The sequence below is a fragment of the Aulonocara stuartgranti genome (assembly GCF_965226115.1).
Source record: "Aulonocara stuartgranti genome assembly, chromosome: 8".
In the NCBI taxonomy this organism is placed as follows: domain Eukaryota; kingdom Metazoa; phylum Chordata; class Actinopteri; order Cichliformes; family Cichlidae; genus Aulonocara; species Aulonocara stuartgranti.
This window is the reverse complement of record NC_138959.1, coordinates 29,443,024-29,468,678: the sequence shown is the minus strand read 5'-3', so window position 1 is coordinate 29,468,678 and position 25,655 is coordinate 29,443,024. Positions and strand designations below refer to the sequence as shown.

At 42.4% G+C, this 25,655-nt stretch overlaps 1 protein-coding gene across 7 annotated transcripts in view; it reads left to right on the top strand.

Annotated features, from left to right (window-relative positions):
- LOC309713587 (ryanodine receptor 2-like) overlaps positions 1–25,655 on the top strand; it is a 304,174-nt gene that overhangs the window by 121,171 nt on the left and 157,348 nt on the right. For 5 of the 7 annotated variants that reach the window (XM_082545334.1, XM_082545338.1, XM_082545333.1 and 2 more), the window contains exons 16-33: positions 640–758; positions 1,736–1,869; positions 1,963–2,204; positions 3,447–3,639; positions 7,016–7,220; positions 7,361–7,465; positions 9,296–9,399; positions 9,557–9,640; positions 11,857–12,016; positions 13,146–13,293; positions 13,501–13,604; positions 17,922–18,026; positions 18,728–18,902; positions 20,405–20,613; positions 20,732–20,902; positions 21,858–22,003; positions 22,166–22,280; positions 22,442–22,602. In XM_082545334.1, coding sequence (XP_082401460.1) covers positions 640–758; positions 1,736–1,869; positions 1,963–2,204; positions 3,447–3,639; positions 7,016–7,220; positions 7,361–7,465; positions 9,296–9,399; positions 9,557–9,640; positions 11,857–12,016; positions 13,146–13,293; positions 13,501–13,604; positions 17,922–18,026; positions 18,728–18,902; positions 20,405–20,613; positions 20,732–20,902; positions 21,858–22,003; positions 22,166–22,280; positions 22,442–22,602 — 2,680 coding nt within the window. Of the gene's footprint in view, positions 1–639; positions 759–1,735; positions 1,870–1,962; positions 2,205–3,446; positions 3,640–7,015; positions 7,221–7,360; positions 7,466–8,840; positions 8,952–9,295; positions 9,400–9,556; positions 9,641–11,856; positions 12,017–13,145; positions 13,294–13,500; positions 13,605–17,921; positions 18,027–18,727; positions 18,903–20,404; positions 20,614–20,731; positions 20,903–21,857; positions 22,004–22,165; positions 22,281–22,441; positions 22,603–25,655 lie in introns of those variants that run through there. The other 2 variants (XM_082545335.1, XM_082545337.1) reach the window with 2 other exon arrangements.

The window sequence follows — 25,655 nt, the reverse complement described above, 5'->3', positions numbered from 1 at the left end:
CTTACAGTGTAACCTGCTTTGTGATGACTTGTAACAAACCACAGGTAGAAGGAACCTGGAAACAGTCAAAGGGCAGGCAAGAGAAAAGACTATAAACAGGATGATGATGTCCAACATGAACCAGCAGGTTTAACAAATCATACATTCAAAAGGGAAGAAAGTGAAGACGGAGAGAAATACACCAGAATCGACGATTACAAAATACAAAAAGGCATTAACTACTCTGTTGTTATGATCTGGCAATACATCGATAAAAATGTACAGAAATCAGTTGCAAATTAATCGAACAATATTTAAATAACTTAAAAAAGAAATATTTAAAAAGCACTTTTAACATTTTATTTATTTTCTCTATTTGCTCTAGTTGCATTTGTAATTCAATCTTTTAGTGGTGTCCTGTATGTTTAGAAGTATTTCCACTTTGACAGATAAAATTTACATCATTATTTTACATATCTAACGACAGTAAGATGTAGAGCTGAGTGATGAGTAAGCTAGTTGCCTCTGCTCTTAGCTTTGGGACCTGTACAGCCATTATCGGTTCTCCAAACTTTGACAGTAAAACCGACTCTTAGCTTTTTGTGAACTGTGGTTTTGAATCAAGTTATCGTCACACTGCACCTTATTTTTCAATTACAGGTATATTGGAGGTGCTTCACTGTGTACTGGTGGAGAGTCCTGAAGCACTTAACATAATCAAAGAGGAACATATCAAGTCTATCATATCTCTGTTGGACAAACATGGTCGGAACCACAAGGTACGGGCACTTACTTACCCACAAACACAAACTGGTGATGATGATAGTATATTTTAAAGCCTAGTTATCCCTGGTACACTTGCATCATTTTTTATAGGTAGAAAGGCTGTTCTTTGGATAGCTTGCCTTGGTTATTCTGTTGATTTAGATTCTGTCGGTATGTGTTGTTTCTTTATTTGACTCCATGATGTTGAAAACAGGACTCTGTGAGGTCAGACCCTCTGTTGCAGGACGACTTCTCCTTATTACGTCTGGCGAGATAGGTTTTATGACTCTGCCTTGTTATTTCACCCTTTTTTCATGCTGAAGCATGGATGTAGTACCAATCACATTAAAGTCTGAACATCTATACATGGTGTTTAAAACAAGCAATCTAATATTTTTTTAGGTCCATCTTATGCTCATTAAAAGCTCTTACTTAACATACATCCTGCTAACACACTCAATATGTTAGCAGCAGATCCTTTCACTCAGTACTTTGTTGTAAGGCCTCCATGGATCTAACTTGTTGCAGTGTATCGCACCGAAGATCCACACCCTGGACCTTTTGTTGTGTTGAAATCATTTAGTATCAAGGAGCATTATCCTGATGGGAAAAGTTATTGCCATCAGGGAATACTGTTACCATTAAGGACCAAAAGTTTCTTGTGTCATCACACTGCCTGTGCCAGCTTGCAGTGTTTCCCATCATTTCTTTGAGTAACAGCTAAATGCACTGGGTTGTCACCAGATGTCAAAGAAAACCAGGCCACCTTTTCCCACTGCTCCATGGTACAGTCCTGATACTCATGTGTTCATTGTAGTAGGTTTCAGTCAGAAATACAGACTGAACGGACGCTCTGAGCCCTCTGTGGTGTCTCCAGCCACCACTGACCTTTTCAGCAGTTCAGTATAGATGTCACTACCTGTTTACTTGTGCCTCTTTATATCGTAGAGACAATAACATCTTATCCGTCTTGTTTATAAATACCGTTTAGGTTCTAGACGTGCTGTGTTCACTGTGTGTGTGTCACGGCGTGGCAGTGCGCTCTAACCAGCACCTGATCTGTGACAACCTGCTGCCAGGAAGAGATTTATTACTGCAGACCCGCCTGATCAACCACATAAGCAGGTAAACAAATACAAACATTTGCAATGGTCGGATTGTGGAATCCCATGTCAGTAATGGATTTACCTACTCACTGACATTCATTCACTCCAACAGCATGCGACCCAACATCTTTTTGGGCGTCAGTGAGGGCTCTGCCCAGTACAGGAAGTGGTACTACGAGCTGATTGTGGATCAGGTTTTGCCATTTGTCACAGCAGAGGCCACTCACCTCAGGGTGGGTTGGGGCAACACCAATGGCTATGCACCGTACCCCAGTGGAGGAGAGGGGTGGGGAGGCAACGGGGTGGGTGATGACCTCTATTCCTATGGCTTTGATGGACTCCATCTTTGGTCAGGTGAGCTGTGTGTGTCCAGTGTGTGTACAAAGATGGAGTGATTTTGATTACTAACTCACTGATAATGAAAGTCTGTGCAGAATCATTTTTACCCCTCAGCCCTAGAAGGTAGTAGGAGGTAATGTAATGTAGGAGCTTTAAATTAATACCATAGTTGTATCTACTCAGTAACCTCAACCTAAAGGTCAAAATACTGTGAATACAATAACTCGTGATGGAAGTCACCTAGGATTTTCAAATTGGAGGATGGCAGGACCTCCTAGAATCTCACTGATCTCAACTAATGTTTTCTGAAAATCTTGTGAATGTGATATCTCAAGAATAAGCAAGATTTTGAAATTAATACCATAGGTGTGTCTAACAGGAGACTGAAGGGTGGCACTGGCAGTTGCCAGTATGTTTTCCCATTGAAATGTGAGACTACTGAATGTGGACTATAGTGGTCACAATCTTTAGGTGTGAGAGTGCTGTGCTGCCTCAAGAACTGAGCAGCTTACAGCTGTTAATTCAGCTATTAATTTAACATCATATCAGAAAGCACCAATACGGTGTACATTTTAATAATAATAATGGATTTATATAGCACTTTTCAAGAGCCTCAAAGCGCTTTACAATGCCACTATTCATTCACTCTCACATTCACACACTGGTGGAGGCAGCTACAGTTGTAGCCACAGCTGCCCTGGAGCAGACTGACAGAAGCGAGGCTGCCATATCGCGCCATCGGCCCCTCTGGCCAACACCAGTAGGCAGTAGGTGAAGTGTCTTGCCCAAGGACACAACGACCAATACAGACAGAGCTGGGGATTGAACCGACAACCTTCCGGTTACAAGCCGGAAGGTCCCAACCCCCTGAACCACGTTCGCCATTTTTAGGACACTTTCGAGTTATGGATCCTTTTATTTATTTATTTATTTATTTTAAAATGCACAGAAATAGATTTTAAAAAAGGAAAAGATCTTTGTATGAAACTATGTTTTTTTTTAACTGTTGGACAGTTATGCAAAGTGCCTGCAAGATGTTTTTTCTGCTGAAAAAGGCCAAAAAGAAAAAAAGAAAACATGGATGGATGGATCACATCCATGGATCACAATAACGTAGGAAATACTCTGTAAAGTAAAAGCAAAAACCATAATGGAAAAATGTCCTGGTATAAACTCTGATGTCGTTTTGTACTTAAACAGTTCAGACTGGAATCAAACTAAACTGTTTCTCGCTGCACTTCTGTGTATCCTGTGCAGGCTGCATTGCGCGGACTGTTAGCTCACCCAATCAGCATCTCCTTCGATCAGAAGATGTGGTGAGCTGCTGCCTGGACCTCAGTGTGCCCAGTATCTCCTTCAGAATCAATGGCCAGCCAGTTCAGGGCATGTTTGAGAACTTCAACTCTGATGGCCTTTTCTTCCCAGTGGCGAGCTTCTCTGCTGGGGTCAAGTCAGTGTTTCACTGAAGCTCATCAACACAGCATGATAACAGAGTTATTGTCTTTGTTCTCCATGAAGCTTGCTTTATTTTTGTCTTTTAAAATGGATTTGCAACTGTATAATGACTATAAGCACAACTTACATGCACATCCTGATTTTGTAGAGTGATTGTTGTCCTAAAAACAGCGTAGCATACTTCTGAGACTATTACAGTAACTGCCTGATGAGTGTCTTACAAAAGTTATCAGTGGGGTTGTTGTTATATTAGGACAACAATTATGTGATATCACTGGGATTTATAAAGTTACGTTGAAACCAAGCACACCATTGTTTTTCTTGTGACATTACCAATAAGTTTGATGTGTCACATGGCCCTCTTCCTATTGAAAAAACAAAAGTTGTATCCAAGATGGCCGACTTCTAAATGGCCACCATGGTCACCACCCATCTTGAGGAGTTTGCCCCCTCACATATACTAATGTGCCACAAACAGGACTTTAATATCACCAACCATTCCCATGTTATTACGCTGTATCCATAGAAATGGCCCACCCTGTAGATTTGGTATTTAGCTTTTAGCTGGAATTTTCAATATATAGGGGTTCAAACCTACAAACTAATGTCTCGTCACATATAGAATATTCTTTACTGGCCAAGTCAGTCACTTTATCTCAACCTAGTAAAGCAAATGAATGTTAATATAAGTATTAAAAACAAATGATGTTAATTTGCCCAAATACTTCTGCGCCCACGAAAATGGGAGCTATGCATAAAATTCCTCGTCAGTCAATGCAATGAACCTATTTTTGTTAAACCCCTGAAAGGCTCAATGTCAGCACTTTAACCCTGCCATGCATGAATTATGACAACCTCAATCAGGATTTTTTCTTAAGTATTTTAATTCATCTTTAGGCATTAAAAGATGAATAAAAAATACTTAAGAAAAAATCCTGATTGAGGTTGTCATAATTCATGCATGGCAGGGGTTAAATGACAATCATTACAATGAAACACGTCATACATCTATAGCAGGGGTCGGCAACCTTTCTGATGATGAGTGCCATCTAAAATTTCCTCAGAAGTCAGTGTGCCATATGACTGCAGTAGCAATAAATTTAATAACGCTCCATATTAACAGTTACACACTATATAGAACCACTTTCTAGAATTATATTTGTTTGCAGATGTTGGCAGCTATCAGCGAATAGTTATCAGCTATTTTGAAACAAAAAAAGACTTTTTATCCATAACAAGAACTCATAACAGCAAATACAACAGAAAATACAAATGCTATTTATGGTCTCCTCATAACAATGATGCGAAATAATAAACTGGGCCAATATGGCATGTTTGTTAATATAGAGACACACATGTTAATGTGATCTCTGGTCTCCCACTCAGAGACACAGGTCTCCGAGTGTCCAGCATTCAGAGGCTACCTGAGGACAATCTTCATGTGAGAGAAAATCTGCTCACACAGATATGTAGAGCCAAATACTGTCAATAAGGCCTCTGCAATGTTCTGAAGACAGTTACAAAGAGTCAAGCTTTTCAGTTCAATCAGCTGCATTTTGATGTCCTCTGTGTCGAGCCAGTTAATGCGAGACAAATCCAACTACTCATTAAAGCTTTCTGGTTTGATCAGAAAAGAAAACATTGGTCCATACACCTGAAAGTCCCGAAAACTCATTGTAAATTCAGTCTTTGAATGTATTTCCGTGGTGCTGATGCTGTGCTGCCTGAAGCTTTTGAAATGTTGGAATGTGGAAATTTCAACATCGCTTGAAAAAACTGCCAGCTAGCAACGTCCCTCTCACCAGTAGGCAAAGTTATTTTTAGCCAATTACAAGTCGAATCTGGTAGTTGGGTTGTTAGCTAAGATACTGTCATTAAGAAGCAGCACAACTAATGTGTGTATGCGAGCTAATTTGCGATGTGCACCGCTGGCCATTTATTTTTTAATGCACCTTATCAGATTATTTCACTGCGTGTCGTGCCCAAGGCTGGACTGGGACACAAAATGGGCCCGGGCATTTTGACGAGACCAACCCACCAGGTATTAAAGCCATAAAGCCTTTGTATGAAAACAGACGCTGTTGTGACAGTGATGTACACTGTCTTGTTGGTATATGTATAATTTCTGTACATTTCTATAAATTTTGCATCAGAGTGAGCGATAAACAAACAAGAGAGATGGGACTTGTGACAGAAAAGCCGATCAGCTGATCATTGATCAGTTTCATGATTGAAGTAGAAACAGGAGAGGGAGGGGAGAGAATGAGAGGAGAAGAGGCAGCTGACAGCATAAAGACACAGAATAACTCCAGCTTTGTGTCTTTTTCCATCCTAGCTGAAGTCCGGGACAAACTGTGCCCCTTTTCACCTCAATACGAAACGCGTAATATTTTTTCTGAATACGAGACAATTCAGTTTTTACGGGACGGTTTGCAACTCTACTAACTAACCCTATGAATAAAATAAAGTTCACTATCAGTAACATCATAGCACCACCCAGCTGTATAGAAACTCCGTCAAGCTGGCTAGTACGCAGTACGAGTTATTGTAACTGACTGTAAAAAGTCAGCACAACGAAAATAAACTCCACCTAAACTTGGTTTATATCTGACCCAGATAGACTGCAGGTCAGAACTTCTTACCTGAAGTTCAGTTCACCTGACACTCGGACCGGCGGCCGCCTCGGGTCTCTGCTCCTCCTGCCTCCCCTTTCCCTCATCCACCTGCTGGCCTCTGTGGAAGCTCCGCCATAGCCACCACCAAACAACTGAGTTATTTTTACACATCTGCCAGCACCTGGCCAATCCACCACCTTTCATTGTTTATAGTTACTAAAAAAAAAAAAAATCACGTGTGCCCAGGGTTGCCGACCCCTGATCTACAGTAACATTAAACGGCCAGTGAGTGGCAGGTATGGAGTGACACATCAGTGTCCAATGTAGTGGTTTATGTGCAAGTATACCATCCACACTGACACAAATACAAGAAAACAGCCTTTGAATAGCTGTCCAATAGTGACCAGTATTAGTGAAAGGGTTCATTGGATCTTGATCGCTTGACTTAAAACTCACAATGGTGTGTACGGAGGCAAGACTACCAAAAACTCTGTCACTGTCCGAAAATGTAACAGTATATTAATTGGTCAGCAATATGAAGACAAATAGCACAACTGTAGCAGGCTGACTAACTCACATGTTTTTGGTACCTTTCTTTTTATATCATCATCATCATCATCATCATCATCACTGACATCCCAAATTTGAATGCCTAAGGCAATTTTTGTCCCAGATCTATCACATAAATGTCGGTCCCAGGAGCGCTGCCACTGGGCTGTTTTCTGGTTTTCACAAACTTTCCTGTTTCACCTGCAGGGTGCGATTCCTCCTCGGTGGGCGTCATGGGGAGTTTAAGTTCCTCCCTCCTCCTGGTTATGCCCCTTGCTATGAAGCAGTGTTGCCCAGGGAGAAACTGAAACTGGAGGCTAGTCAGGATCAGACTGCCACCAGAGACCTGCTGGGACCGACTGTCACTTTGAGCCAGGCAGCATTCACCCCTATACCTGTAGACACCAGCCAGGTCAGAAATGTCTTGCTCCATTTTTCTCAATAACACACTTGATTTAAGTTCACTTTTTAATTATTTTTGAAGTCATTCAATAAAGTTTTTTTTCCCTTAACCATAACCAGTAACTGAAACGCTGTTTGTTTTTTGTTCAGATTATTTTGCCACCTCACCTGGAAAGGATCAGAGAAAAACTAGCAGAAAACATCCATGAACTCTGGGTGATGAACAAGATCGAATTAGGCTGGATCTATGGTGCAGTGAGTATTATTAAATGAAAACGAATACCTGTACATAATACCTGGTGGACTGCTGCTATGCATGTAATCCCAGCTAAACAGGTTACATAAAGAGGATTTGGGGCTGATAGATTCTTCAGCACCTGTAGCAGTAGCTCAGTGTTCCAACATACAGAAGAAGCAACTGCTATCACAGCTAGAGATTGATGAGTGCAACACAAATGCTACAGCAAGGGAGAGCCAGGACATCAGGTCATGGGGGAGATGTCATCATCCCCTCCCCCCACCAGCTACTGACAGATAGAGCACCGGTTATGGTTATAAGACCAGACTAACCTGTGCACTACCAGAAAGCCTACGACTTAGTGCTTCACACCTGGATTCTGGAATGCCCAAAACTGTACAAGATCAACAGGACCCTGAGCATCTTCATCAGAAATTCGATGGGGATGTGGAGAACAGAACTGCAGACATCGAGGAAAGGTACAAGTACCTTGGAATCCCACATGCAAATGGGAACAATCAAAAGGCCACTAGGAAAGCTGGAACCACCAAATATCTGCAGAAGATAAGGCAAGTCCTGAGGAGAGCTGAATAGGAAGAACAAGATCCGGGCAATCAATAGCTATGCCCTACAGTTGATCAGTTACCCTGCTGGAATATAAGTTGGCCAAAGGAAGCAATAGAAGCCACTGACATCAAGAGAAGGATGCTGCTTACCATGCTTGGAGGGTTTCACCCCAAGTTCAGCACCGTGAGACTGCAACACTAAGGCTACGTTCACACTGCAGGCGAAAGCACTTCAAATCCGACTTTTCTGACCCTATGCGACCCATCTATCCAATCATGGTGTGACAGTGTGAACGGCACAAATCCAATATTTTCCAATCCGATCTGGGTCACTTTCGTATGTGGTGCTGAATCCGATACATATCTGATGTTTTAGAAAGCGACTGCTGCTTGATGGTCACGTCGCATTAAATCCGTCTTTTACGTCACTGACACAAGACAGACGCCAATTATCAGCGCCAGAGAAGACATCGCGAACGCTTCCTGGCCATCCAGTGAAACTGTTGGGAAGACAACGTTGGAGAAACGTGAACATTTTATATGTACTGTATAATCTGCAGATCCTGACAGAAATCTGCAGCTATCCTTTGAAGCAACACGTTCGTGAAAGAACAGGCCCCTGCACGGCATGTACCATCAGCAGACAGAAGAAATGGCTGATATTGAGAAATCCTACCAGTGGCCCCCATGCTAATGGGAGCACTTGGTGCAGTGACCCCAAACTGAGCAAGTGTCTCCAGCAGATCCCAGGAATGACATCCAACAGAGAGAACAAACACTAGAACACGAGAGACTGCACCAGAATAGTGCAGTCCTAGGAATAGCAAAGATACTGCGCAGAAAGATACTGACTCTCTAACTTGAAGGCTAAAGAGGCCAGAGCAAGTGTGGAATTATTAAGATATAGAAGATATATCACAAGATTTAGAAATTGCAGGTCAGTTTCTAAGTGTATAAAGTTGTGTACCATGGACAATGCAAAGGTTAACTGTGACTGTAGGTAACAGAGGCTGCCGGTCACTAAGCTTTTTAGCCGGTCACTTTTAGCGTCCAGGAAGACACTGTTCTTCAGTCTGTTGGTTCAGCTCTTGTTGCTCCAGAGCCTTCAATGAAATACTGTTGATCCTTCTCTTTATTTGAATATTGTCAGAATGAACCGATGAATATTTTCGCTATAAAAATACATGACATCAGATATGTTATGTATTTAGCTACAGCTTGGTTACTATTAGTGTCCTGGCTGCCCTAAACTTTTCTTTTTTCTTTGCATGTGTGCTTGAGGTGCGGGATGATAATAAGCGGCAGCACCCATGTCTGGTGGAGTTCTCCAAGCTTCCTGAACAGGAACGAAGCTACAATCTACAGATGTCTCTGGAAACTCTCAAGTAATGTATCAGTGCAGTGAAATTTGAAATTTCATCATATATATTAGTAAGTTTTCTTTGGACGTTGCAGGAGCATCAGTTATTGTTGAAATTCATAACAAGCATCTGCACATCCCATTCACACTTTTCTTTGTGATTGTGTTATTGCCCATTACAGAACTCTCCTGGCTCTGGGTTGCCATGTTGGCCTAGCAGATGAACACGCTGTAGAGAAAGTCAAGAACATGAAACTTTCATCAACGTAAGACCATTAAACCATTAAAACAAAATGTCAGTTCCATATATAACAGCTGGGTACAGAAGAATATACACATTCACCAGTCACTTTGGAAGTTAAATGTGTTCAATGGCTTGTTAAGACAGATATACAGTGGGACAAAAAAGTATTTAGTCAGCCACCGATTGTGCAAGTTCCCCCACCTAAAATGATGACAGAGGTCAGTAATTTGCACCAGAGGTACACTTCAACTGTGAGAGACAGAATGTGAAAAAAAAATCCATGAATCCACATGGTAGGATTTGTAAAGAATTTATTGGTAAATCAGGGTGGAAAATAAGTATTTGGTCAATAACAAAAATACAACTCAATAGTTTGTAACATAACCTTTGTTGGCAATAACAGAGGTCAAACGTTTACTATAGGTCTTTACCAGGTTTGCACACACAGTAGCTGGTATTTTGGCCCATTCCTCCATGCAGATCTTCTCGAGAGCAGTGATGTTTTGGGGCTGTGGCCGAGCAACACGGACTTTCAACTCCCGCCATAGATTTTCTATGGGGTTGAGGTCTGGAGACTGGCTAGGCCACTCCAGGACTTTCAAATGCTTCTTACGGAGCCACTCCTTTGTTGCCCGGGCGGTGTGTTTTGGATCATTGTCATGTTGGAAGACCCAGCCTCGTTTCATCTTCAAAGTTCTCACTGATGGAAGGAGGTTTTGGCTCAAAATCTCACGATACATGGCCCCATTCATTCTGTCCTTAACACGGATCAGTCGTCCTGTCCCCTTGGCAGAAAAACAGCCCCATAGCATGATGTTTCCACCCCCATGCTTCACAGTAGGTATGGTGTTCTTGGGATGCAACTCAGTATTCTTCGTCCTCCAAACACGACGAGTTGAGTTTATACCAAAAAGTTCTACTTTGGTTTCATCTGACCACATGACATTCTCCCAATCCTCTGCTGTATCATCCATGTGCTCTCTGGCAAACTTCAGACGGGCCTGGACATGCACTGGCTTCAGCAGCGGAACACGTCTGGCACTGCGGGATTTGATTCCCTGCCGTTGTAGTGTGTTACTGATGGTGACCTTTGTTACTTTGGTCCCAGCTCTCTGCAGGTCATTCACCAGGTCCCCCCGTGTGGTTCTGGGATCTTTGCTCACCGTTCTCATGATCATTTTGACCCCACGGGATGAGATCTTGCGTGGAGCCCCAGATCGAGGGAGATTATCAGTGGTCTTGTATGTCTTCCATTTTCTGATGATTGCTCCCACAGTTGATTTTTTCACACCAAGCTGCTTGCCTATTGTAGATTCACTCTTCCCAGTCTGGTGCAGGTCTACAATACTTTTCCTGGTGTCCTTCGAAAGCTCTTTGGTCTTGGCCATGGCGGAGTTTGGAGTCTGACTGTTTGAGGCTGTGGACAGGTGTCTTTTATACAGATGATGAGTTCAAACAGGTGCCATTCATACAGGTAACGAGTGGGGGACAGAAAAGCTTCTTACAGAAGACGTTACAGGTCTGTGAGAGCCAGAGATTTTCCTTGTTTGAGGTGACCAAATACTTATTTTCCACCCTGATTTACGAATAAATTCTTTACAAATCCTACCATGTGGATTCATGGATTTTTTTTTCACATTCTGTCTCTCACAGTTGAAGTGTACCTCTGGTGCAAATTACTGACCTCTGTCATCATTTTAAGTGGGGGAACTTGCACAATCGGTGGCTGACTAAATACTTTTTTGCCCCACTGTATCTAATTATCCAATTGCATGAATTCTGGGATGCAGATATGGCCAAGATTAGTTTACACCAATCAGAAAGGTGACGGTGAAGTGACTTTGAATGTGGCATGGTTGTTGGTGCCTGAGAGACTGTCGGAAACTGCTGATCTACTGAGATTATTCCACATTAACATCTCTACGATTTAAAGAGAATGGTCCAAAAAAGAGAAAATATCCAGTGAGCGGCAGGTGATGTTGGAGAAGGATGGTCAAACTGCTTCAGGCTGATAGGAAGGCAAAAGTAACTCAAATAAAAACGCATTATATAACACGTCAAGCACCTTGCCACAAAGTAAGTTGATTCAGAGGGCTGGTGAGTGTTTATGACTAGAGCAACAGAAACCCCCACTGGCATGTTGAACTGGATGAAAATGGACTGGTCTCAGACATCAGCACATTCTGGGTATTTAGGATCTCTGTATAACAATGCAGTACTTCACCTCTATCTGTGCAGCTATGAGTTATCCAGTGGTTATAAACCTGCTCCTCTGGATCTGAGTCACATCAAATTGACCTCCACCCAGGAAGCTATGGTGGACAAGCTAGCTGAGAATGCACACAATGTTTGGGCAAGAGATCGCATCCGCCAGGGCTGGACCTATGGCATACAACAGGTACTCACAATGTTTAAACATTTGAAATCAATTTAATTCATTTCAGACAACAATGATCAAGTTGTTTTATATTGTAAGGAAAAACTCCCTTTTAACATGAAGAAACCTGTGTCAGAACCAATCTGCACCCCCAAGCCAGTCACAGCAGTCGTGGGCTGTGGGTTACGACTGGAAGACAGGACAAGCACATACTGTGGACGAGAGCCAGAGTTTAATAGTAACTAATGATTACATGCAATGTGCTATATAAACACACAGGTAGTGAAAAGAGGTGTGAAGAATGGACTGATTGGACCGATTCTTATACAGCGCTTTTCTACTCTCATGGAGTACTCAAAGCGCTGTATACAACATGCCTCATTCACCCATTCACACCCGCTCATATACAAGCACTGCTAAACTCAAGTGCAAACTAACCAACATTCACACACATTCACACTCCGATGCACTCTGTGCATCATGGGAATCCCCCACAGTCTAGACCTATTTCAGTGTAACTAAGATGATTTTATAGGAGAGGGCTTACCCTCTCCTATAAAATCATCTCCTACCCTAGCAACCAAAAGTTCCTACTTAGCAAGCCAGCAGTGTGAGAGTGAAGTGCTCTATTGAGTGATAAAGTACTACGAGGCCTTTCAGATAAGATGGGGCCTGATAGTTCAAGACCTTGTATTTGATGACAGTGATTTTAAATTTGACATTCCGTTTAAAAGGGAGCCAATGAAGAGAAGTCAGTATGGGAGAAACATGCTCTCTCTTTCTAGTTCCTATCATTAGAATTGCTGCAGCATTTTAGATCAAATAAAGACTTTTCAGGGAGTTTTTGAACAACCTGATAATACTGAATTACAGCCTAGAAGTAATAACGTGAACGTGTTTGTCAGCATTACTTTCTAAAAGAAAACAGTGCTATGTATTGACAAAATTGTGGAGGAACCCTCAATGGCAGTTAGAGGAACTGCAGTTTGTTTCTGTTCAAGGCCACCCCAGTGGCACGAAATGCTGCTGTGTCCCCTCTTAGCTGTAAATTCTAACAGGCTAATTCTTTCTTCTATTATATGAATTCTTTAATTCTTTGTTTTTTGTTGTTGTTTTTTCCATTTTGTAACCTTGTTGTGTCTCTTGTCAGGATCTAAAGAACCGTAGAAACCCTCGTCTGGTCCCCTACGCTCTTCTGGATGAGAGAACCAAAAAGTCCAACAAAGACAGTCTGAGAGAGGCTGTCAGGACTCTCCTGGGATATGGATACAATCTTGAAGCTCCTGACCAAGACCATGGTACAACATGTTTGCTTCAGTAAAAACCATCATTCATTGTATTTTCTTTTCATTTCCATAACTTTTGAGAGAAAAATAAACACCTTAAATATTCAGAAGTACAGTATGTAAGATGTAAGATTTTTTCCTTGTCATTGCATTGTTAAGATGCTCACCAAGTCCACCTGTTTTTACCTCTCATTCCTCCCATGCCTCCCTGCCATCCAGCAGCTGAATCGGGCCTGAGTAACGTGTCGGCTGAGAGGTTCCGCATTTTCAGAGCAGAAAAAACATACTGTGTTAATACTGGGAAGTGGTACTTTGAGCTGGAGGTAAGAAGCAAGAAAATAGTTGTGACTGAGATAAAACGCTTAATGAGCATCACTGAAATACATCAGAGATTGTCTGATACAAATATTAAGCTCTCTGTGAAACATCTTCCTAATACATCCTTACTTTGGGAAATATTTTTCTGAACAAATTACTCAACTTAATTTTACACCCTTATACAATCAGCCACTGATTTGTTTTTTATGATGATGATTTTGATTCACTCGCTGGGCCCACGTCCTCACTTTAGGTTTGACAGTGTTTTAGTAGATAAAGGTGGATGGCTTAGACATGAATTGAGCTGCGGTTTGGGGAAGGCCTCGAAGGGGAACCCATGCAGTGCAGTGGTGCTTTTTCTAAACATTAGACCCATAAAACTTTAAACTGGATCTATTTAAGCATAATTAAATGTTTTTATGTTCGTTGCAATACGAATATTGTAAAATGGATTTGACTGTGAATCATGAGCAAGTATAAAAGCATAAAACATTTTGTGAATGTGAAAAGGTGAAACTGTAATGTTCAGATAAACAGGCTTGCATTCAGACATTGTCTGAAATATATACATATATATACATATACATATACATACATATACATAGCAGCTGGATAGCGTAGTGGTTAGCCTTTGGAACAGAGGATCGCAAGTTCGATTCCTGCCTGGGGCGTCTGTATCCAGTAAGGGTCCTAAGGCTAGACCCCCTATGCTAAGCAAGCCTACCGCAGACATGAGCGAGACAGATAAATATGAAGGCATGCCGGCTCGGACGTCGCCCGGATCAACAAGGTCCGCGTCAGGTGTTGAGGAACCAGGGCACCCTGACGAAAAGTGGGCTACTGGAACAAGAAGGCATCGGTGGGCAAGAGACAAAAACAGGGCGTTGTTGGAATGCTACTACGCAAGTAACCCCGGCGGAAGGGGCTACATGAATAGGATGAGGGACCTATGGATTCTTCGATACCCAACATCCACAATGACGGCGAAACAACTAGTAGCTCAGTGTTCCAACATTCGAAAGAAGGGACTGCTCTCACAGCTAGAGATTGACGAGGTACAACACAAATGCTACGGCAAGGAGGAGTCAGGACGCCAGGTCAGGGGGGAGATATCATCACCCCCACCCGAGATTGGGTACATAGCCCCAAGTGCGATAGGAGAAGGATCGTTGAGTGCGAGAGGTGAAAAATAGGATCATGGCCAAGCTTGAAACCTGGATCCCCCGTAGCCGGTTACCAAGATTACGTGAAGTACCCTCAGAAGGTCTGCTAGATGATGTTAATGCAGCACTACGGGCAATACCTACAACCACGATTACCGACACTAACAAGCTGATCTACAATACGGCAACAGTGATCAGTGAGATGCTTGGCTACAAGTTGAACAGCGACAAGGGGCAGTACCCTCCATGGAGAAGGAGGCTAGAGGGCAAGATCAAAGTAGCACGGAGGGAGGTTAGCCAACTAACGGAGTTGCAGAAAGGTGCGACAAATAAGGTGCCTAAGAAATACAGCAAGCTGTCCATACCTGAGGCCTTGGAAACTGCCAAGCAAAGACTCACAGCCTTGGCCAGCCGCTTGAGGAGGTACACCAGAGAGATAGAAGGCAGGAGAATAAACCAGTTGTTCTCCACAGAACCAGCAAAGGTGTACTCTCAGTGGCAAGGGAACAATAAGAGAGCAGCACCACCAAGGCTGGAGACGGAGCAATACTGGAAGAGCATATGGGAGAAGGATGCAACCCATAACGGCAATGCTCAGTGGCTAGAGGATCTGAGGGCAGACCACAGCGACCTCCCTGAACAGGGTCCAGTAACCATCACAGTGGCAGATATCCAAGAAAGGGTCTCCAGTATGAAGAGTTGGACAGCACCAGGGCCCGACATGGTTCACGCCTACTGGCTAAAGAAGCTGACTGCACTCCACGAGCGTCTGGCAGCACAAATGAACCAGCTGCTAGTTAACGAGAGACACCCGGAATGGCTAACTGAAGGCCGGACGGTCCTGATCCCCAAGGACCCCAAGAAGGGACCGGTCCCCTCCAACTACCGACCAATAACCTGCCTCAGTACTACATGGAAGCTCCTGTCAGGCATCATATCGGCTAAGATGAACAGGCACATGGGTCAATACATGAGTGGGACACAGAAAGGAATTGGCAAGAATACCAGAGGTGCAAAACACCAGCTACTGGTAGACAGAACAATCAGCCGAGACTGCAAGACCAGACTGACCAACCTGTGCACTGCCTGGATTGATTACAAGAAGGCCTATGACTCAATGCCCCACAGCTGGATACTGGAATGCCTAGAATTGTACAAGATCAATGGGACCCTAAGAGCCTTCATCAGGAACTCAATGGGGATGTGGCGTACAACACTAGAGGCCAACTCCAAGCCCATAGCACAAGTTACCATCAAGTGCGGGATCTACCAAGGAGATGCTCTGTCCCCACTGCTGTTCTGCATAGGCCTGAACCCCCTCAGTGAGATCATTAACAAGACTGGCTACGGATACCGACTACGGAACGGAGCAGTTGTCAGCCACCTCCTGTACATGGATGACATCAAGCTGTATGCCAAGAGTGAACGAGACATCGATTCACTGATCCACACTACCAGGCTATACAGCAATGACATTGGAATGTCGTTCGGACTGGAGAAGTGTAGTCGGATGGTAACAAAGAGAGGGAAGGTAGTCAGAACTGAGGGGATTGAACTACCAGAAGGCAACATTGCAGACATAGAGGACAGTTACAAGTACTTGGGGATCCCGCAGGCAAATGGGAACCATGAAGAGGCCGCTAGAAAGGCTGCAACCACCAAGTACCTGCAGAGGGTCAGGCAAGTCCTGAGGAGTCAGCTGAATGGTAAGAACAAGATCCGGGCCATCAACACATACGCCCTGCCCGTGATCAGGTACCCTGCTGGGGTAATAAGCTGGCCAAAGGAGGAGATAGAAGCCACTGACATAAAGACAAGAAAGCTCCTGACCATGCATGGAGGGTTTCACCCCAAGTCCAGCACCCTGAGGCTGTACGCTAAGCGGAAGGAAGGGGGCCGGGGACTGGTGAGTGTCAGCACCACAGTCCAGGATGAGACAAGGAACATCCAAGAATACATTGGGAAGATGGCCCCAACTGACCGAGTGCTCAGTGAATACCTCAGGCAGCAGAAACCCAAGAAAGAGGAGGGAGACGAGGAACCATCATGGAAGGACAGGCCCCTGCACGGTATGTACCACCGGCAGATAGAGGAGGTGGCTGATATCCAGAAATCCTACCAGTGGCTGGACAAAGCTGGACTGAAAGACAGCACAGAGGCACTAATCATGGCAGCACAAGAACAAGCTCTGAGTACAAGATCCATAGAGGCTGGGGTCTATCACACCAGGCAAGACCCCAGGTGCAGGCTGTGTAAAGATGCCCCAGAGACTATCCAGCACATAACAGCAGGGTGCAAGATGCTAGCAGGCAAGGCATACATGGAACGCCATAACCAAGTGGCCGGCATAGTGTACAGGAACATCTGTGCCGAGTATAACCTGGAAGTCCCGAGGTCAAAATGGGAGATGCCCCCAAGGGTGGTGGAGAATGACCGAGCTAAGATCCTGTGGGACTTCCAGATACAGACGGACAAAATGGTGGTGGCTAACCAACCGGACATAGTGGTGGTAGACAAACAGAAGAAGACGGCCGTAGTGATCGATGTAGCGGTTCCGAATGACAGCAATATCAGGAAGAAGGAACACGAGAAGCTGGAGAAATACCAAGGGCTCAGAGAAGAGCTCGAGAGGATGTGGAGGGTGAAGGTAACGGTGGTCCCCGTGGTAATCGGAGCACTAGGTGCGGTGACTCCCAAGCTAGGCGAGTGGCTCCAGCAGATCCCGGGAAAAACATCGGAGATCTCTGTCCAGAAGAGCGCAGTCCTGGGAACAGCTAAGATACTGCGCAGGACCCTCAAGCTCCCAGGCCTCTGGTAGAGGACCCGAGCTTGAAGGATAAACCGCCCGCAGGGGCGTGCTGGGTGTATATATAAACTTGTTTTTAGACTGTGGAGCTTGAAACTAGAAAATTTTCACTTGTTCCATTGGCAGATTTTTTTCCCTCTTATTTCAAGCAACAATATCTTGTATTAAGTGAAAAAAATCTGCCAATGGAACAAGTGAAAATTAATATAGTTAGTATATCTTACTCTTTAGCTGATTTTGTCTTATTTTAAATGTGATGAAATTATTTTGACTAGAAATAAGACAAATATGCCTTTTATTATATTTGTAAAACACTTTCCAAACTGGATATTAACGTGGTCCTAATCATGTAGGTTCTAACAGCTGGAGAGATGAGGGTCGGCTGGGCCAGGCCAGGATGTCTACCAGACCAGGAGCTGGGCTCTGATGATCAGGCATTTGTCTTTGATGGCTTCAAGGTGCAGTCATTTCACAAATCTCATTTATTTATTACATTCAGGCATTTTTTTTTATTTCTAATGTGAATGTTCATTATCTTTACACAGAAAAATGAAAAACATCAGCCTCTTTACAATAACCTACATTTTTAATAAATGAGTCAGTTTTACATCCTATGATTAGTTCTTAATCCAACTTATAGTTATGAAAAAATACAATCTCTTTTAACACTTGTTATTCTGAGATCAGGTCCTGAGTTGTAAAAGGACTGACTGGACACTTTAGGTTGGAGACAAATTATTGCTCCAGGTGAAAAAGCTTGAAGTATCTCAGCTTTTTATTCATGAGTGGGTAGGGGAAGAGTGGGGAACCGATGGGTAGACTGCCAGTGCAGTGATGACATCAGCAATCTTTGGTCCAGGTCTTTCATGTTCAACTTGAAGGAGTTGAACCCGCACACATCTTGTGTTGGCCAAGGAGAGAGTGGCCTGGCCTGGTTACTTAGACCACTTTCACAGTGACCTTAATAAGCACTAAACAATGGATGGATGTATAGACAATTTGATTCATACTATGAGCATCATAGAAATGGCAAAAACAGTCAATATTTTTTCTAATGGGTAGACAAAAGCCTTGGTAATAACACCACTACATCTCCACACTGATCATCCCTGTAACTGCATGTGTGTGCACGCACCCCTGCATGTACTGTGTTTTCTAGGTGCAGCGCTGGCACCAGGGGAATGAACACTTTGGCCGAGCCTGGCAGATAGGAGATGTGGTGGGCTGCATGGTGGATCTGAATGAGCACACCATGATGTTCACACTCAATGGAGAAGTGTTGCTGGATGATTCTGGATCAGAGCTGGCCTTCAAGGACTTTGAAGTCGGTGAAGGTCAGTACTCTGTCCTGGACAGCACATGCATTTGTAAAAACAGGAGACACTGCTCATTTTCAAGACCAAAGAGTAAATCTTACTAAACATACCAACTAGGGAAAGCAGGTGGCCCAAGTGTTCTTCTGGGTAAATAACTGATGAAAGAACATATTTACTCAATTATTAGTCTGTCAATTTTGTTAGCCTGTTTCTTACATTTAATTAAATGTGTTTCTCCTATGTTTCAAAGTTTGTAACTATGATTTTTTTAACAGCTGACTATTTCTGTAGGAAACTCTTAAAATGTCAGTCGTTACTTAGAAAACTTTTAACACAGAGGTTGGAACCAGCAAACTTTGGCATTTGAAAAAAACAACAACTAAATGACTGACCATACTGTTGCCAGTTAATTTTTAAACCAATGATGATAGATATAAATATATTTCGTCAGTAGTAAATATATTGAAAAGCAAAGCTTTTATCACAAAGGTGCAACATCTGGATACACTGTATGAAATATAGGATATCTTTCAATAAGAAGCTGTTTATATTAGAGTGTAAGATACCAACTCTTCACAGCAATTTTAAGACAGTATAGAGATATCAAATGTCTATCCTAGAAGAATATGTTTATGTGGTGGAGGAATATAAGGATCCAGGTGTCCACATATACAACCAGCTGAAGTGGAAGACCAATACAGAGGCTGTACAAAATTAGGGAAGGAGCAGGAAATGGGCATTTCCTAAGGAAGCACAGAGTCTGTCATTTTTTTAAGCCGAAGCCAAATTATTATTTGGCTGTCTATGCAATTGTCACTGTGTCCAGTGTTTTAAACAGATCAATGAAGTGCACAGTGCATCTCCTTCTATACAACACAGTCATCATTTACTATCTTACAAGCTGATGCTGAGGCGCTTAACCAGCATATCCTTTGAACTGCAGTTTAGTTTAAGACTGATGGCAAAAAACACTTTGAATGCTTCAGGTTTCTTCTTGGAAGTCAGAGTAACTCCACTTTTAGAAACAGGATATTTATACCTCTGTTTTATTAATAGTCCTAAAGCTCAGTAATGTTATCTGGACAGCAGCTGATAAGTCTACCAGATTCATTTCTTAGCATTGTCTTCTTTGATTTAAGGCTCCCAAAGGTAAATATGTCAGAATAGTTTTGATGATAACTCACTTCCCAACATCTCTTCTCTTCTTCTTTCTCTTTTCTGTCCTCCGGTCCTGTCCATTCTGATTGTAATAACTTAAAATGTAAAAAAAAAAATAAAGATCAAATAACCTATGACAATCAAGTGGACCAGCAAAAGCCGTAATGGTCTGCTTGGGAAAATAAACCTGTTGGGCGTATTTCTTGGCCAGAGAGGCAAAAACAAAACATAATTTTGGTGATTAAGGAGCACTGACTATGATAGCATTTAGATGTGAAAGAAGCAGATTATCTAGTGCGCAGATTTTAAGATACATAATTAATATATGTTTTATAGGATTTGACTGTTTTTGTCTGTCACAGGTTTTATACCAGTTTGCAGTCTGGGTGTGTGTCAGGCTGGGAGAATGAACTTTGGTAAAGATGTCAGCACTTTAAAGTACTTCACCATTTGTGGCCTACAAGAAGGCTATGAGCCTTTTGCTGTTAACATGAACCGGGATGTCACCATGTGGCTTAGCAAGAGGCTCCCTCAGTTTGTACCAGTACCCCTCCACCACCAACACATCGAGGTGAGGACAGGACCGTGGATACATTTCAACACATTCTCAATATTTAACAAACGTGTTGAATAAATAACCAAAAAATAAGCTGGGCTGAATAAAACATATGTTTGTGTTTCTTTTTCAGGTGACGAGGATAGACGAGACAATAGAGTCGTGTCCATGCCTGAAGGTCACTCAGAAGTCCTTCGGCTCACAGAACAGCTACACTGACATTACCTTCTACAGACTTAGCATGCCCATAGAATGTGCCGAAACCAGGTGCCCACCAAACGGCAGCCTCTTCTCACCAAAGAGGGTAACAGATACTTTTTGTAAAACTCACATAAATGCAATCAAAAATGCATAAATGCAAATGCAGGAGCTGGAGTTCTCTGGGCAAAAATGCCTTGTTAGAGGTCTGAAGAGAATGATCATCCGCGTTGAGCTGCAGCAGTAACTCAAATCGCCTCCTGTTACAAACAATGTGCAGAAGTGTGGGGCTTGGTGTGTTTATTTCCAGTTGTAGCTTTTCTGAAAGAATTTTCTTCACTTTCTCCTCTGTTCAGGTCTCCCCCAGTGACTCCACAATACGCTCAGTTACTAGGTTGTTACGCCATCTTGTTAGTGACAGCCAACAGAATGTCACACACGTTGAATGTTAGAGTTCAATTTTTCAGTTTCAGATTTTATGTGATCCACGTCTTTATGTGTAAACTGAAGGCCTGTTTAGATCTTGTATAACTCACTTTTTATTGCCTCTGTTCTGGAGTTTATTGAATCCATAATGACTCTGACAAAGCTTTTAAAGTTTTCCTGTTGCTGTTGTAGCAACACCAAGTCATAAGAGTCCCATATTCGTCGTCTGATTCTGTCTCTGCTCTGGATTTAGGTGGCATTTTACAACACTGTTAACTTGATATCTGACACCTGGCTTCTCTCACAGTTTTCTAGCTTGTGACGTTGAAATAATTTATAATTAATAATGTTATAGTAGTCGTAGTGATTCTGTTAAAGCTGCTGTGAAACATGGAGACTGATATCTAACTACATTCGTTGAACAAAATCATGTTCAACTCCTTCACAACATTTTTTAACAATTTTCTTAGTTTTTTTTACAAAGTCTCATGAATCCACTGAACAAACCGTGACTAAAAGGTCTGGGTGATATTATACAGAGTGACCTAAAACAGAGTTTAACAGATTTATGTCAGGACTTCTTTGATTACTTCCTGTTGCAGTGGTGTTGTGCATTCAGTTGTGTGTTTCTGCAGGAGTTGGAGGACTTTGAAAATGTGTCAGATTTTGAGGTCCTGATGAAGTCATCTCACAGTCATAATGGTCCCAATGGACCCGACAGAGATGAATTCAACAACCACAAAGATTATAACCAGGAGAAGCCCTCCAAGCTCAAACAGCGGTAATCCCTCCATCCTCTCAACAAACCCTTGACTCATTAACATCACATTAATGAGGCTTCAGATTGTTAAATGTTCCTCTTGTGATATTTATCCAAGGTTTTGAACTCTAGCAATCTCTTTCCTCTCTTTCATGGTGTTTATTTCTTAATCCAATCTACCAGGTTGACGCTGAAGAGAAACAAGCCAGACAACAGCTGTCCCTCATCTGCTCGTGTATCGGAGGAGGTGATGGCTGATGACAGAGTTAGCTCTGATTTCCTCATGCAAGCCTCCACTGTAAGACAACTGTCATGATGCGTAGCTCATAAATCCAGTGAGCAAGTGTGGCTTGATTTATAGGAGATGAATGTTTTTTGCTGAACCTGGTTCAAAATGCTCAGTGTGCTTTAACTCCTGTATTGGTTTACATGTGATTGCACCTCTTGCTCTTTCTGCAGTACTACTATTCAGTGCGGATCTTCCCAGGTCAGGAGCCCAGCAGTGTTTGGGTAGGCTGGGTGACTTCTGACTTCCATCAGTACGACCCGTGCTTTGAGCTGCACAAGGTCCGGACTGTCACGGTTACCCTGGGAGATGAAAAGGGCAAAGTTCATGAGAGGTTAGTCAAGTCTCTTGTGGAAGTGTATGGATAGGTTTCTGGGCTGAGTGGCATGTTGCAACAGAGCTGCAGGATTTTGCGTGAGTGTAAGAATGTTTCACCTGTTTATCAGCTTGTTTATGTTTTATCATAGACTTTATGCAAGGTTGGCTGTAGCTACACTAGATGTCATGATAAAGGGTGGATCTGACAGCGAATGGTGGGCTCATGAATGACTTGTCATTAGCCAGTGGGTGTCCTGTGTCCTTCATTTTCTCAGTCACAGCCACACCATAGATGACTGTTAAAACATGTTATGAACTGGGAAACCTCCCATACAGTAGGATATAAGCAATGCTATGAAAAAGCTTTTTAAATGGACATTTTAACATGGGAGTCTGTGGGGATTGATTTGCTTTTGGAGCCAGCCTCAAGTGGCCTCTAGAGGAACTGCAGCTTCTGGAACTTTGGCTTTGATGTCATATTTCTGCCCGTTGCCTCTTGTTTGTGATATTGTGCATCACCAAGCTGAAGTACAACAGGTGAGATAGAATTTGCAGAAAATGTTAAATTTTTGTGATTTATATCGTTATCGGACGATAGATGTCTTATATCGGGATATGAGATTTTGGTCATATTGCACAGCCCTAGTCCAGCTCTACATTTGCACCTAAAGATCAAAGGTCACTCTTTCGAGGATGCCAGTGTTCACAGTTTGGACTGAGAAGACAGATGATTTGAAAGACGTGATACATGTCCACTGTAAATAGACATCATGAACAGAGGTGGTGGCTTAGAACACGAACTGTCAGCCACCTACAATGCAGATTCCTTCCCTGAACACCACTCACATTTTGTGTTAGGTGGCCTAATAGGTCAAATCGTAGGGTGATGCACGGTCTCACAGTGGTAGACCCACTCCCTTTTTCAACCCTGGCTAATGTGATGAAGCACATGATTAACGACCCTCTTAAGGGACAACCCTCATTAAGGGTTAAAGACCTCGGACTCTCCACCATTTGGTTTAAGAACTTGAAGAAGCCTCTTGGATGAGAGTTTAAACATCTTCATGAGTTCCAGTCACTTTCTCTCCAAGCTCCTTAGATTACCTTGCACTCTTTAGTGTCGTTGGGAAAAACACCAGCACACGATATGACCAACTGCATGCACACAGTTTTTGCAATGATGTTTGTGGATTGGAAACGTTCTAGAAACCCTGCATTTGAAAAAAAAAATCCATTGCTCCCTTTATCCATTGCTCCCTGTGGTCGGCATGAAGCTGGACACTCTGGTGACAGTGGCAGAGAAAAGGACATTAAAGAAACTGCTGGACATTATGAACAATGCTGGGCATCCTCTGCACACGGCCATAAACAATCAGAAGAGTCTGTTCAGTGACAGGTTGCTTCTCCCAAAGACAAGAACTAACAGACTTAAAAACTCCTTTGTCCCACACGCCATCAGACTGTTTAACTCCTCTCTGGAGGGGAGAGGGAGGGGAAACAGGAGGACAAAGGAGGGGGGAACAACTAAGCTGTAGTGCCTCTTCACCTCACTGTACAATACCTTGTGCAATACTTTTTGTAAATAGTCAACGGTGCAATAGACTCAATACTTGAAATGTGCAATTCACTTGTATTTTTATTTTTATTCCTATTTATTCTATTTATCCCCTTTGTATATTTTGTTTATATTTGTCTCTGTATTTATATATGTGTGTGTGTGTGTGTGTATATATATATATATATATATATATATATATATAACAATTCTGTAATTGTAACTTCGGTTGTTGCTGTGCTTTTTGGAAGTCGAATTTCCCAGAGGAACCCACCCGAGGGATTAATAAAGTTCTATCTTATCTTATCTTATCTTATCTTATCTTATGCTCACTCTTCCTTAGGGCTTACTAGATGCTGAAGTACTGCGACTAAAACTTAAGGACATCTGCACCAAAAACGCAGTTCCAGATGGCTCTGGCTCAATTATAACCACAGAGCTATAAATAATGCACAAATTATATGTTTTTGCTTCTTTCATCTCTTTGTATGGGATCAGCCCTGGTGACGGATACATCAGTGTGTTACTGTTCCCTCCATTTAGGCTGAAATTGGTCTGACGTTTGAAGCCGGCAGTGCAGGGAACTAAAAACTCCCTTCAAATGTCTTCAATGTAAAGCAATACACCTTTTCTTTTTTATAAATTTAAGGAAAAGAATGTACAGATATTTGTGTGAAAATGTAGGGTTTACAGTAAAAAGTTGTCAGAAAATAAATGGTCAAGTAAAATAGAGATACCTGAAAATTCTTCTTAAGCAGAATAACAAAGTATTTGAACTTCAGCACTTCCCACCCCTCAACTCTATGATGACCTTTCTCACTTGTACTGCCATCTCTTTGGAGCTTATATTCAAAATTAAAGTCAGCAATTAATCTGTGCTACAATACACCGGGGAAGCCTGGATTTTAAGCCTTTTGGGACTGTTATGTTGGACACTGAATTATTATTGACATTCATAACGCACATCTACACCATCATAACATCTTGTTTAGAGCAGCACAACATTTTCCATTAATGTACCGGGCAATCTTAGGAAAACTCACTTTTCTTTATTGCAGCCACCACACACTCCTGTAAAGGCTTACAGACACAAACTGATTCATTCACTAAAATACTTAAACATCGAGAAATGCACAGATCCAGATAAACACATAAACACATGCAAACTACCTCATCCAGAAGATACAGGATGCAGTTAAAGAACGGGGCAGGATGCTAAGCCCATGTTGCTCTCGAATGCATTGTTCTGAATATGAGTGTGTGTGTGTGTGCGCGTGTGTGTCTTAGCTAGAATGCAGTAGAAAAGTGGTACATAGGAACCAGTCCATTTACCATTTAGTCTGAAAAACAAAGGAACTGGCCAATTCAATTTTCAAATAATTTGAAAATAGAGACTACGTATAAAAATAATTAAAGATCTTAAGACGTTCATGCAAAAATTCTATAAAACCCCTCGAATTAAAGCTGAATATCTGCACTTCAGTCACATATTGGTTGTTTGACTTAAAATCCAC